A 15,004-nucleotide genomic window follows, 5' to 3' on the forward strand; every position below is an offset into this window, starting at 1 on the left:
ATACGCACCCACCCACCCACACAGCCTTTTGCATGCAGATGGCTTTATTGGTGATGAGTCACCTGTGGCAATTCTTCCCATAATGCAAGAAACGTTGCTAGGCTTTTGGGGAGGGCGGGGACAGGGCAGAAGTAGCAACCCTGATATCTGTGGTCAAATCTAAACCAGCAGCATTTCTGTGCTTGTATAGCAACAGTTTTCCAAGGGACAACAATTGTCCTCAGGATGCTCATGAATGTGGATGAGCCATACCTGAAGGACTTAAATCTCCATCTGATGATAAAGTCAGAGTTACAAAGTACTTCTGTTTTTTCAGACAAAAGAAAAGTTTCCTCTGCCTTTGCCCCCACTGTATGTAACCTCTTGCCCCATGAGGTGAGGTTGGCCCCTGCACTCTGACCTTCCTGAAGAGTTTGAAAACCTGAGCCTGAGCAGCATGTAATCCTGGAGGAGCCTGGTGACTTGAGGCTGCTCCCTCCGGCTTTTAACTTGGGGTGGTCTCTGAATTTAATAAATAAAATAAATAAAAAATAGCTACGAGGATTGTGTTCTGATTTATATTAGAACATTGGTTAACCATTGACCTGAGTGGTGGAGTGGCCTAGAGGTGGAGCTCTCGCCTCACAATCAGGAGGCTGCGAGTTCGATCCTAGGTAGAGGCAGATATTTCTCTCTCTGGGCACACTTAGAATATATCTGGAAAAAAACTCCGCATTGGCGACAGGAAGGGCATCCGGCCAGTAAACACTCAGCTCCATTCAGTTGCCCAGACTCCACCCCACAAGGGATTATGGGGTCATTAAAAGGAGATGATGATGATTGGTTAATCATTGACTTGTTTATCACACCCAGGGGTGGGATTCAGCCAGTTCTGACCGATTCAGGCATACCGATATCTCCAACAATCAGCTGAGAGTAAACCGGTTCGCTCCAATGATCAGATGGGCCCGCCTGCCCGCCCCTGCGCTATAACCTACCTATATTTCTTTTGTTTTAAACCCAGCTGATAGGCGCGGCAGAGCGGATTGCCACGCCTCAGCTGTTTTACTCACTCTGGATTCAGTAGAAGGTTAATTTCGATCGTAATGTGCATGTGCCGAAGCGCGCGCACCGAACCAGTTGTTACAATCAGTGAATCCCACTACTGATCACACCCCTTTAAAACCATAATAACTGCATCTGGTCTCCGTTTAGCATAGCAGCATAGGTGTAGCCATAAAACTCAAAAGTGTGCTCAAGGTCAGTGGCCCTCTTCTACTGTTGGTCTCCAGCAGGTACTGATTAAATATTATACCTCTTATACTGTTGCTTTTTAGCAATTGCTGTTTAAATATTCTACTGAGATTCAATGATCTTATCAGTGGTGGGTTCCTCCCGGTTCGGCCCAGTTCGGCCGAGCCGGTAGAGGTGATGATATGACGTCACCGAACCAGTTCTCTTTGTTCGGGAGCTGGGCCCTCCCGCTTCCCTTACCCACGTTATTCTTACCTTTTATTTGGCCCCGCCCCCATTCTATTGCTGCCTCCCGAGTCCTAGCCGATCGACTAGAAGGAAAAAAACTGTTTAAACTCTTGCCGTGGGGCTTCAAAGGGCTGCCCTACAGCTGATCAGTGTTAAAAGGCAGTGTGGTGGTAGACCGGTGCCTCCAAAAACAAATGAGTAGACCGATGCCTCCAAAAACAAATGAGTAGACCGGTGCCTCCAAAAACAAATGGGTAGACTGGTGCCTCCAAAAACAAATGAGTAGACCGGTACAGTTCTGCAAGCAGTTAAAAGCCTGGTAGACCAGTACCTCTGCTAAATCCTAAAGAATTGTCACATGACTACCAAGCCACGCCCACACAATAAGCCACGCCCACAGAACTGGTAGTAAAACGTTTTAGAACCCACCCCTGGATCGTATGTAGCTGCCCAGCCCTAATTTCCCTGAATTGTATAAATTCCTTTTTAAAACACCAAAACTGCTGGTCATTGTCATGTTTAATGACAGCAATTTCCCACAGTATTACTATCTATGGATAAAGCAATCTTTTCTTTGCCTTTGAATTTCTTTAGCGTTTATTTTCAGTGGATGAACCCAAGGTTAAAGACTGTGAAATGAGAGCGAGAGAGAAAAACCTTCCACATTTTCCACACCATGCGTGGTTTCACATATCTCCATTATGTTTGTTTTTCAACACATCTTTATAGCTGTAGGGTAAAAAAAACCCTACAGTTATTGCTAGAATCTTTTCTGCAAAAAGTCCTACACTTATTGCTTCCATCTTTCCTGACTAGGAAGATGTTCTAGTCCCCTAATCATTTTCACTTCTTTCATTTTTGAGGGGCATTTCCTCGTTTTTGGTACTGCTTCCAATAATAAAACAAAAAAAAAACCAAAAGTCCTATATATCGTTACCTTTTGCTTCCGGATTTCCAGTCCTGCCTGTTTGTGTGATGTTGTCATTTGCTTCTAGGTATGTCAATGCCAAGGGGTACTTTGAAGACATAGCAAATGCCATGGAAGCTGCCAAGGAAGAGATTTTCATCACAGATTGGTGGTTAGTATTTAACTGACATGATCAGATTCCACCCTTCCTGCTCAGCCTCCTTCTAGCCTCTCAAGGTACTTTCTAGAATATATAATTATAATGTGGCACTGTTAGGTCCTTTCACATGGAAACTTAACAGCGGGACCAGATGGTTTGGCAACATCTTAGAGGAAGAGGCAGAGAATAAGTAAGGCTTTGCTGCAAAGGTCTTTTCAGGACACTTGGCTAAGGAAACAAAGACGAACCAATGAAAACTTTTAATTTAACAGAAATCACTTTAATGTACTGATTCCTTTTCAACTTGTCTCTTTTGCATGGGGGAAAAAGAAATGAAAATCAAAAGTCTCTTATTGGCCTTTCTTGAACATTTAGCATGTACAGGTAATCCTCACTTTACAACAGTTCATTTAGTGATCAACGGCACTGAAGAAAGTGACTTATGACCATTTTTCACAGTTGCAACCTTTGTAACAGCCCCATAGTCGTGTGCTCAAAATACAGATGCTTGGCAACTGGTTCATACTTATGACCATTGCTGTGTCCACCGGCTCATGCGATCACTTTTTGCGTCCTTCTGACAAGCAAAGTCAATGGGGAAGTCAGATTCACTTGTCAACAGGGTTACTAAATTATCAACTGCAGTCATTCACTTAACAACTGAGGCAAGAAAGGTCATAAAATGAGGCAAAACTCACTTCACAAATGTCTCACTTAACAACATAAATTTTGGGCTCAGTTGTGGTCATAAGTCGAGGACTACCTGTAAATTAAGAGACCCGAGGCACAAAAAGAATAATTGGAGGGAGAGAAGGGAATAGAACAGGGATGACAAACTCAAGGCCGGCAGGGCCACCTTGGGAATATCAAAGGACCGGCCCGCGGTGCCTCTGCCACCAAAAACGGGCTGAAAATGGCCCATTTTCAGCCCCCACAGCCTCCAGCAGCACTCGGATGGCCAAAAATGGGCCGCATGGGGGCTTTCGGCCAGCAAACTTCTGCAGGAGGCCCTGGAGGGCGAAAATAAGGTGCGGGAGGCTGTGCACCCACCTTTTTGGATGGTAAAGTGTTGCAGGAGGCATCCGTCTCATCTCACCCTCGCTCCCCACTGTCCCCCCCACCCCCGCCAGCTGGTAGAAGAAAACTACAGTGCTGATCCGGCCCTCAAAGAAATACAGTTTGACACCCCTGGAATAGAAGAAGCTGTTGTTTTACAGGATTAGGAGAAGAGGTGTGAAGCAGTAGGGAATAGAGACATCTGGCCTGGCATTACTTTGCTCAACAACAAACAACCACAGTGCTTATAGACTGGATTCTCAGCTGACTGTTTAGACCCAAGCCAGGTCCCCATATAAATATGAACTTTTAAAGTCATACTTGTTGGTTTTATTCACATATAAACTAATCTTGTAATAAAAAGTCTATCTAATCTTGTAATAAAAAGTGAAGATAATGCTGAGCTGAGCTTCTGGTGACATCATGGATATGTCTCAATCAATAACAGTACAGACATGATTTTCCGTTGCTATCTTATGGGAAATTTTTGTAGCTTTCAAGCTTAATCTTTAAACCCTGGAATTTTTTTAGTGGTTTCCCATCCCAGAACTGATTAAACTTAACCCTGTTCAGCTTCCACCTTCAGACAAAGAAACGATAAACTGGACTATATTACTGAATAAATGAAAACTGCAAAACTTGTTGTATTGGCAGGTATCAAATTTGTCAAAGAGAACTGGAAAGTATTAGTGAATTTTAAAACATAGGATCGTAACTTTGAAAAACTTTAGATGACTTATTTTTCTCATCTGCGTGAATGTTGTGAGCATCAAGGACGGTTGTGGCCTATTTGTTGGGAGGTGGGAAATGTGGAGTATAAAAATATGACCCCCAAAGACCTGTGGCACTTTGAAACAAGAGGGAAGGAGGAAAACTCGTGGCACTAATCCAAAAATGTATATAATATAATTCAGATGTTTTCCTCCCTAATATCTTAATGCCAGTATTTGCTCTAGAATGGACGAAAGGTCTTTAGAGTGATTAAAGCAAGAATTAGGATTAGGCTGAGGCCTAGATGCATTGGGGTTAATGCTTGATGGTAACATAAATCTCTGCCACCATTGTTACCCTACAGCTGGTATTTAGAGCTGTTTTCTCCAGTTTGGATATAACATAGATTCTTCATAACTGACATGGAATTACCCAATCCCTGCTCAAAGCTTCCACATTAATGGTCGCCACCCGGAATGGGACAATTCGCCACAGCCAACTTGCCATGACCAACTCGCCATGGGCCAATTCACTGCAGAAGAATTCAACAATTCAATTTAAGTATTTAAAATTATTTTAATTTAACAAAGGGACATTTATTTTGTCCCTCCTTTGGCAACCTTTCTTTAATGCTTCTGTTCCAACTTTTATTTGATATTAGTGTAACTCCTGTCCTTCAGTGAGTTGGCCATGGCAAGTTGGCAATGGCGAGTTGGCTGTGGCGAGTTGGCCATGTCGTAGACCTGTTACCATCATGTCACATAGTCATGAATTTCACTCATTAATGTGTTTTTGCCTCCTCTGAAATTCTCATCAATCACTTTTTTGGATGATTTCTGTTCCTAGAGCTTTTTGAAAAGGAGAAAACTTCCCCTCTTACATATTCTCCATGCCATGTATGATTCTTACACCTCAATTACCTCAATTGCTTACTTTTTTTTATCTTTATCTTTCTTTATCTTTTATTAGATTTGTATACCGCCCTTTTCCTTTCGGACTCAGGCGGTGAACAGCCAAAATAAAAACATTTGTACACAAAAGTTAAAATAATTTTTAAAAATAATTAAATGAAATTTGGCCCATAATTTAAAACATTTCAATTAAAAATCAGTTAAAACCAACATGGAATCAGGCCACCCCGGCTAACTGGAAAAAGTAGGTTTTTAGGGCCCGACGAAAAGTCGGGAGGTCTGGGATCACTCGTATCTCTGGGGGTAGATCGTTCCAGAGGGTAGGTGCTACTACAGAGAAGGCTCTCCCCCTGGGGGTCGCCAGCCTACATTGTCTGGCCAACGGCACCCTGAGGAGGCCCTCTCTGTGGGAGCGAACCGGGCGGTGGGAGGCAATTGGTGGCAGAAGGCGGTCCCATAAGTACCCTGGCCCTAAGCCATGGAGCACTTTAAAGGTGGTCACCAACACCTTGAAGCGCACCCGGAAGTCCACCGGAAGCCAATGCAGCTCGCACAGGAGAGGTGTCACGTGGGAGCGCCCCGTCGCTCCCATAATCCCCTGCGCGGCCACATTTTGCACCAGTTGGAGCCTCCGGGTGCACCCCAAAGGGAGCCCCATGTAGAGAGTGTTACAATAGTCCACACGAGAAGTGACGAGTGCTTGAGTGACCGTGCGTAAGGAGTCCTGATCTAGAAAGGGGCGCAACTGGCGTATCAGGCGAACCTGATAGAAAGCCCCCCTGGCCACGGCCATCGTATACTCTTCTAAAGACAGCCGTGCATCCAGGAGGACGCTCAAGTTGCAGGCCCTTTCCGTGGGGGCCAGTGATTCGCCCCCAATAACCAGCGATGGCACCAGCTGGCTATACCGGGACGCCGGCATAGCTAACAAGGGCAGATGTCCTAATCTTTTCCCATAGGTAACATACTGATGCCTCCAGATCATTCTGATTCATTCTCTCCATACTAATATGGTGACCTAGGATTATATATAGAATTCCACAGATGTTAAAGGCATTACAGTATTGGCAGGTGTTGTTTTTTTGGTCCCTTTCCTAATGATCCCTAGCATAAAAATTGTCTTTTTCAATGATATTTTGCCATGAAGAATTGATTTTATTTGGATTACCTATTCTGTGTCCTTTCTTTTCCTAGTTAGTTATAGATAATTGAGACTATTACTACTACTACTACTACTACTACTACTACTACTTATTATTATTATTATTATTATTATTATTATTATTATTACTACTACTACTACTACTACTATTATTGTTTACCATGTTTCCCAAAAAATAATACCTAACCAGAAAATAAGCCCTAGCATGATTTTTCAGGATGCTTTCAATATAAGCCCTACCCAAAAAAATAAGCTCCAGTTAAGCTCGTCAGCCAGACGGATGCATTTAGTACCATATTTCCCTGGAAATAAGACCTAACCAGAAACTAAGGCCTAATGCGTCTTTTGAAGCAAAAATTAATATAAGACCCAGTCTTATTTTTAGGGAAATATGGTAGTAGTAGTAGCAGTAACAGTAGTAGTAGTATTAAATAAAGGAATGGCACCATGGCAGCTTTTCAGCTTTTTCTTTCATAGCAACACCTCAGATTATTTTGTAACCTTTAAATGAAAACAGCATGAATATGGAGGGGGAACAAATTACAGGCTGGGTGCTGGTTTGGTCTATTTGTCCAGTGGAGGACGTATTCATGTAATGTCCTTAGTATTTTGAGACTACCAGCAGTAATCACATCTGTGGAAGAATACCTACAGTATGAAGGTGGTGGCCCTTATTTTTTTAAACCTGTTAGATTGATTCCATGTGGCACATCAGTTGACTATCACAATTCCAGAGTGGCCATCCAGAGCGGGCCTTCAGATTTTCCTAATTATAATTATAATTTGAAAAATTGTAATAAAAATGCACTGTGACTGCTCATTGCTTTTACACAAAACTTAGACACCCTCCTTTACTATTTAAGAATTATGTCATTTCCCTAGCTTGCTTACACCAAGACGCCTGAGGAAATGGTTTAATTTTTCCTCAGCATACAGGCCCAGTGCCATTTCATGTGCTGCTTGTATTTGTAGGCAACCATGAGGGAGAATGTTTCCCCCCCCCTCCAGCTTTGAGAAAAAAGAATAAAACAGTGTCCATCTCCAAAGTTGTTTGTATTTTTCCTTTCAAATATTTTTTATTAAAAAAATAGAATGATAAATAAAATATGTAAGACAAATAGCCTCTAAAACCTAGGAAACAGAACAATTTCCCCACTCAGAGTGGTTATATATCCTATTGGGGGGCACAGCAACACTTGAAAAAGACTTTCAGCCTTAAGGAGGCGTTGCTGTTTTATATTGTAATAGAAAGAAATCAGAGTCCTCTTTGCTGGCGAACTCTCTCTTTTAACTGCGTGGATTGGGGCATCTGCTTGTGTTCATTCCAGAAAGTGTAGTAAAGTGGACTGAGAAAAGTTCACTAGTGTATTTTTCAGCCAAGCTTACTTCTCTTCTACTTTTTTTTTACAGGCTGAGCCCTGAAATATTTATGAAGCGGCCTGTGGTCGAAGGCAATCGCTGGAGATTGGATTGCATTTTGAGGCGGAAGGCTGTAAGTGTACAGTATTTTTCAAGCCTTACAAAGCTGCAAAAGATAATAGAATAGAGATATCTCTCATTTTTCAGGCAGGGACTCAAGGTATGGCTGCATTCATGATGGACTACCTGTATTCACTCAACACTCTTAGATAAGTGAAGTGAAAATGTAGTGCCGTGATGGCGAACCTATGGCACGCATGCCAGAGGTGGCACACAGCGCCCTCTCTGTGGGCACACGAGCCGTCGCTCCAGTTCAGGTCCGCTGCACATGTGCATGTGCCTCCCACCAGCCAACTGGTCTTCGGGTCTCTGCCATGCATGCACAGGGGCTGTGCGGAGGCGGGCACATGCGGGAGGCCACATGCACTTCCTTGGGGGCAGGGCACGTGGGGGGGCCATGCGCGCATGTGTGGGGGCATGGCACATGCGAGGGTGGGGTGCACGAGGGCATGGCACATGCGCTTTGGGGGTTTGGGCGCATGCACACGCTTTCGGCACTCAGTCCAGAAAAGGTTAGCCATCACTGATGTAATGGATAGCCTTTGCACAATAAACAAATATTGTGTCTTGGGTGAATGGTACTGCAGATAACTGAATTAATTAGTTAATTCAGTTTTTGAGCTGCCCAACATGTTGCACCATAAACTTTCATTATGGCCTATGTTAATGCAGTATTCTAGGCTGTTTGGATGATGACTCACACTAGTATGCTACATTTGTAGGAAAAGTCAGCATCAATCTGGTAATCAGTTAAAATAATTATGGCATACATAGTAAGTTCCAGATTTGTTTCTTTCTGTTCTTTTTTGCCAGTATCCAGATGGTATATCAGATGCCATAGAGGTTTTGCCTGTGTTTTCTTAGGAATATGTTGTCTACTTATGCATTTGTGTATTAGTGGAGAAAATGTGGGTTAGCTCTTTCTGTGTATGTGTGTTTATACACATACATAATCATATAAATACACAGAGGGAAATTTTTATTTATTTATTTTTTTGCTTTAATTTATATGCCACCCTTTTCCGGAGACTCAGGGCGGCTTACAATGCGTTAAGCAATAGCCTTCATACTTTTGTATATTTATACAAAGTCAGCTTATTGCCCCCACAATCTGGGCCCTCATTTCACCTACCTTTGAAAGGATGGAAGGCTGAGTCAACCTTGAGCCTGGTGAGATTTGAACTTGCAGTAATTGCAAGCAGCAGATGTTAATAACAGTGCTTAGTCCACTGTACTACAGGCTCTTGTTGTATTGTATGTTTTAGTTTATCTTTGTGTTTCATCCTAATCTGTGGTTAACATAACCATTATTTATCTAATTCAGTTGTTTAGATTTTGATGACACACTGAAGCATAATCTAACCATTTTGTTATATGAACCCAGCATTTGCCTGAATAATAACTCTTTCTTCCTTCCTTCCTTCCTTCCTTCCTTCCTTCCTTCCTTCCTTCCTTCCTTCCTTCTTTCCTTCCTTCCTTCCAGAGGTATGCCAAGCTCCTGTAAAAGTGAAGTAGTTATCTTTAGATGCATTTATACTACAGCCCCAGAGCTCATTGCTTAAACTTCATTATATTTCCTGGACTGAGTTCAGAAGTAGAGAGGAGTTTGCTTCAGTGGGCTGTTCTTTTTTAGGCCCATCTCCCTTTCCTATGACCTCCTGTCTCATTTTCATTGTTTCCTTGACCTCTGTTCCAAACCCCTGAATATTGTCAAGGATAGGAAATTCCTCCTTCCTAAACCTCTCCTTGATTGTAGGTGACAACACTGTTCAATTTTGAGCATTTTCCCATGTTCACTTTGAAGGCATCTGCACTCTAGAAACTCTCATTGCAAACTGAAGGGAATTTAGGTCTAAATGCTATCTGCATCCTGTGTGATCATCTCTTTTGGCCTGTTCCAAGGGACATCAGTGGTATGAGCAGAAACAGTATAAATTGACTTTCCAGAGAGATGATCTCAGTGTGATGTGATATATTCTATTTGTCTGTGTTCGAAATGGATACTCATTAAATTGCTAATGGTAGGCATTGATCTTCTCCAAGAATATAGGTCTAATTAGGAGAGGGCTTAACATGTGCCTTGTTATTGAGCTTGAGGTGACTGATTACTTAAATGGAAGCTTTCTGTCGTCTTTATAAAATACTTTTGCCAATGTGGACAAGGTATGCTTTGAGTTCTTGTAGGTCGGAAAGAATTATTCCTTTTGTGGCAAGGATGATCCCATCCTAGAATATCACCTTGGGATGGCAATCAAATCATTGATACACTTCTGGCAAGCATAACAATAATTTTATTGTGGCAAAAGGGAGAAAAGGTCATGTCACAATTGAAGTCTCTTGGATTGCTCTGCTTCCAGATCTCAGATTTTAAGCTGATATTTTTTTAGTCTTAATTTTGAATTTAGCTGGGTTTTTTTTTTTTAACCATGCACAGGTTGCTAAATTTCATGGTTATTTTAGATTAGGATAATGTTTACCGGCATCCAAGGAACATAGAAAGAACCGTGTTTTGGAATACTTAGTGAGCTCATCTGGAATTTTGACACCTCATCCTGGGCACACTTACAAAATGCTTGCTGCAGGAAGGCTTGCTGGTCTGTTCACAAAACATATACTGTATGACAGGTTCTGGAGAACCGGTAGCGGAAATTTTGAGTAGTTTGGAAAACCAGCAAATACCACCTCTGGCTGGCCCCAGAGTGGGGAGGGAATGGAGATTTTGCAATATCCTTCCCCCAGGGGTGGGGAGGGAATGGGAATTTTGCAGTATCCTTCCCCTGGAGTGGGGTGGGAATAGAGATTTTGCAGTATCCTTCCCCTGCCATGCCCACCAAGCCACACCATGCCCAAGCCACACCCAGAGAACCGGTAGTAAAAAAAAATTGAATTTCACCACTGAGGCAATCCTACTTACTTTGGGTCATTACCAGCATCACATTTCTTCTTAAGATCCATTTTTCTAAATGCAACTCCTGACCCACAAAAGATTGCCCACATTGCTATTGTAGCATAACCCCAACGAGTAAATAAGGGTGTAAAGCATTCGGCTAAGCTTTTAGTTGATTCTGCATGCATCAAATATGATTGGTATTTTTTTTTCTTCTGACAGCAACAAGGAGTGAAAATCTTTGTGATGATCTACAAAGAACTAGAACTCACTCTGGGTATCAACAGTGAATATACCAAAAGGACTCTAATGCGCCTGCATCCCAATATTAAGGTATTTGGTATCCATTATAACAGTTACACTGTTTATTTATCTTTAGGTATAGCTGCTCCATGTTGAGGCTGTTGACTTCTATAGAGTAAATGTTGCTCTATTCACAAAACAACTTCAAGACCAGGAAGAAATAGTGGTTTAGTGCTGTACTCAAAAGCATGTTCTATTATGTTTATGAGGATATGTCCAAAAGATGCACATAAAGTAGTTTCCATTCTGTCATTTTGGCCTTGCCAGGAGGTCAGTCCTGTTTATTCTTCTAGAGGAAATCACATACTTCGGTTCAGTTTTATTACCAGATCAAAAGAAATAGACCAGATCAAAAGAAATTCCAAGGATAAACTGTAGTGAAATATACATAAAACATGCTGTTTCCAAATAAACAGCACTATACAGAACTGTGAAAATGTAATGTTGCCAATTGTAATTAAACAGAACTAAATAATCAGCTTATCTGAGCAAAAAGATATCTAACCAGCAAAATAGAAAAGAAATTGAAAGGAAAATGTGGGTAAATATAAAATTGGGGATGCTCGAATACCATCTTGACAAAATATTGAACTGAAAATGGACACAACAACGGAGAGGGAAGGGGGAGAGGAGTAGAGGGACAGGGAGGAAGGAAAGAGGAGAAGGGAGGAAAAGAGAGAGAGAGAAGAAAGGGAAAAGGAGAGGAAGAAAGGGAGGGGAAATAAGAGTAGGAGACAGGGTTGGAAAGAGAGGAAGAGGGGAGGAGTGGGGGAAAGGAAGGGGAAGGAGAGAAAGGGAAGGAGAGGAGTAAAGAAGAAAGTTGAAAAGAATAGAGGAGGGAAGGGTAAGAGAGGAGAAGGAGAGGAATGGTTGTTGTGGAAGAAGGAAGATATGGAATGGTAGGAAGAGCAACTCTGAATGTATTTTAAAGTTTTAGGATGAAGAATGAACCAATATGGAAACCAAAAGATAATATGTGTGATAAGAATGGTTAAAGAGATCGTACATTTATATATGTTTTGTGAGAAATAAAAATAAAAAACTTTAAAAATAGACAGACTGACAGACAGATAAATCCTTCTTATCAGGGGTGAAATCCAGCAGGTTCTGGGGAACTGGTAGCAGAAATTTTGAGCAATTCGGAGAACTGGCAAATATCACTTCTGGCTGCCCGAGTGGGGTGGGAATGGAGATTTTGCAATATCCTTCCTCTGCCATGCCCACCAAGCCACGCCCACAGAACCGGTAGTAAAAAAAAAATTGGATTTCACCACTGCTTCTTATTAATGCTTATTGAATATTAGAGATAGCAAAACAGTACAGGTCAGTCCCAAAGTTGGATGTTCCTAGGTTTTTTCCCTTTGAAAACGTTTCATTTTTCATCCAAGACATTTCTACAGTTCTGAACTAAAGAAGCTTCTTGGATGAGAAGCGAAATATTTTCAAGGAAAAACCAAGAAAGCCCAGTTGCCTTTTGGAAATGCAACTTTGGGACAACCACAATCTGGATGATTGAGAATCTCCGTAGATAGTACAGGTAATGTTTGACTTACAGCCACAGTTGGAATCAATATTTCCATTGCTAAGCAAGGCCATTGCTAAATGACTCACACCCTATTTTACAACTGTTTTTTTTTTTTTTTGTGCTACGTTTATTAACGTAGCAGTCGTTAGGTGAATTGCTGCTGTTGATAAGGGAATCATGAGGTCATTAAGGGAATATTTCCTTGTTGGAAGCCAGCTAGGAAAGTAGTAGATGATCCTGGGACCCTGCAATTATCATAAATATAGGGTGGTTGCCAAGGGCTGGCTGAACACGTAACTCTGGGGATGCTGCAGTTGTCGTTAGTGCAAGAACTAGCCGTAAATCACTTTTTTCAGTGCTTCTGTAACTTCGTACAGTTGCTAAATGAATGATTGTAAGTCGAGATCTACCCGTCTTTGGCTGCATTTAGGTTGACAGAATGAACATGGTCAGACAGTTCTAGTCAGGTAAAAGGAATCTGAATGACGAGGGCATTTATCTAGAAACAGAGATAACAACTTCCAGACATAAATCAGGGACAGTAAAATACAAAATAACTCCAAGTTGCTCCCGTTTCATGTGAGCATAACTGATGAGTGTCAAGAAGGTGTTAAACCTAGCCAATGAGAAAGTCCACCTCAATTTAGGAATGATTACATAATTGTGGTAGCATGCTGCTTAAATACGATGGAGAAAAACCTGCTCAAAAAGGGAATCTTATATATTTACCCTGTTTCCCCCCAAATAAGACATCCCCTGATAATAAGCCCAATCAGGCTTTTGAGCGCATGGCAATAAGGCCAAGCGCTTATTTCAGGGTTCAAAAAAATATAAGACAGGGTCTTATTTTGGGGGAAACACGGTATTTATCCAAATGGAACTTCTGATCATCTAAGGCAGAGGTCTTCAAACTTGGCAGCTTTAAGACTTGTGGACTTGAACTCCCAGAATTCTCCAGCCAGCTGCTGGAGAATTCTGGGAGTTGAAGTCCACAAGTCTTAAAGCTGTCAAGTTTGAAGACCTCTGATCTAAGGTTTACACCATTAAAATATTCACCTATAACCCACTTGATGTTAAGGTCAGTGTTTCTTTTCCAGGTAATGAGGCATCCTGATCATGTGTCCTCTACTGTTTATTTATGGGCCCACCATGAAAAGCTGGTGATCATTGACCAGTCCGTAGCTTTTGTTGGTGGCATAGACTTGGCATATGGCAGATGGGATGACAATGAGCACCGACTGACAGATGTGGGCAGCGTAAAACGTATGACAGCGACCAAATCTGAGTCTTCAGTGGATCTTTCTGTAAGTATGATTTCTGCAGCCTGAACACAAAGGGAAAAGCACAAAATGGTGAGGTGGGACTACACAAATCAGGGAAGCTACTTCTGAGATTGGTACTACATTCAGCTTGTTCAGAGAATGTCACTATCAAAACATGTTTCTGTTAATATCAGTGTGGCAAAGCAGTTAAGGTGCTATTTTAGAAACCAGAAGATTGTGAGTTCTAATCCTGCCTTATGCATGAAAGCTGGCTGGGTGACTTTGGACCAATCACCAGGAGACTGAGTTCTAGTCCCACCTCGTCAATCTTTGCCAACCCAACTTACTTTGTAGGGAAAATAGATATATTTGCTGTCTTGAGTTATGTGTAGAAAATGATGAAGGTGAAATACAAATAAATAAAAATTAATTGAATTAAAGATCAAGACTTAAAAAGTAAAATGAAGGAATATAAAGTGAGTTTATTTGATCACAGTTAAAATAAGACACACTTGTTTGGCAATGATCTGGAAACCCTTTGGGGGCTTTTTTTTACACTAGGATTAATGTTTTATGAGTTTGCTTATAGATAAAGGATGGAATATGGGATGAAGAGATATTTATTTAACTTTATAAGGGTGAAGAATTGCTAAATTAGTTGTTATTTGTAGTCAGGAGGTTTAGAACTCATTTATTTATATATTTTTGTTTTCTTTATTCTTGTTTTTCTTTTTCCCAACGTTTTCTGTTTTTCCTTCCATTACGTTTGCTGTTTTCTGTGTTTAAATTTTATTACTTTTTAATAATTAAAATTCTATCTATCTATCTATCTATCTATCTATCTATCTATCTATCTATCTATCTAAAGTACATATATGTATTAATGTACACATTCCCAAGGTAACTTTGTCTGGATAAAATTATATTCACAAATACCTCAAATATCTGCAGGGTTGTCTTTTATAACTTTTCTGTCAGGTTCTAGAGAACTGTTGATTTAAGAAACAGCAAGGAAATTATGACTCTTAAACATCCTTTCCTGTTTTGATTTAAACTGATAAGTCACAAAAGAAAGGCAAAGGAACATGGGATGACGTCTATCGGATTTTGTTTTTGTTTTTTGTTTTCCACAGTCATTTTTGTATTTTGCTTAGCTTGTGAAAGCTTGTGCTTTTTTCTT

At 41.1% G+C, this 15,004-nt stretch overlaps 1 protein-coding gene across 2 annotated transcripts in view; it reads left to right on the forward strand.

Moving 5' to 3' along the window:
• PLD1 (phospholipase D1) overlaps positions 1 to 15,004 on the forward strand; it is a 173,385-nt gene that overhangs the window by 121,672 nt on the left and 36,709 nt on the right. For both annotated transcript variants that reach the window (XM_034438982.3, XM_034438981.3), the window contains exons 11-14: positions 2,457 to 2,540; positions 7,779 to 7,860; positions 10,957 to 11,067; positions 13,660 to 13,866. In XM_034438982.3, coding sequence (XP_034294873.2) covers positions 2,457 to 2,540; positions 7,779 to 7,860; positions 10,957 to 11,067; positions 13,660 to 13,866 — 484 coding nt within the window. The remainder of the gene's footprint in view (positions 1 to 2,456; positions 2,541 to 7,778; positions 7,861 to 10,956; positions 11,068 to 13,659; positions 13,867 to 15,004) is intronic.

The sequence above is a fragment of the Pantherophis guttatus genome, chromosome 6 (genome assembly GCF_059756535.1).
Source record: "Pantherophis guttatus breed Tessera chromosome 6, ASM5975653v1, whole genome shotgun sequence".
NCBI classification, from domain to species: Eukaryota; Metazoa; Chordata; class Lepidosauria; order Squamata; family Colubridae; genus Pantherophis; species Pantherophis guttatus.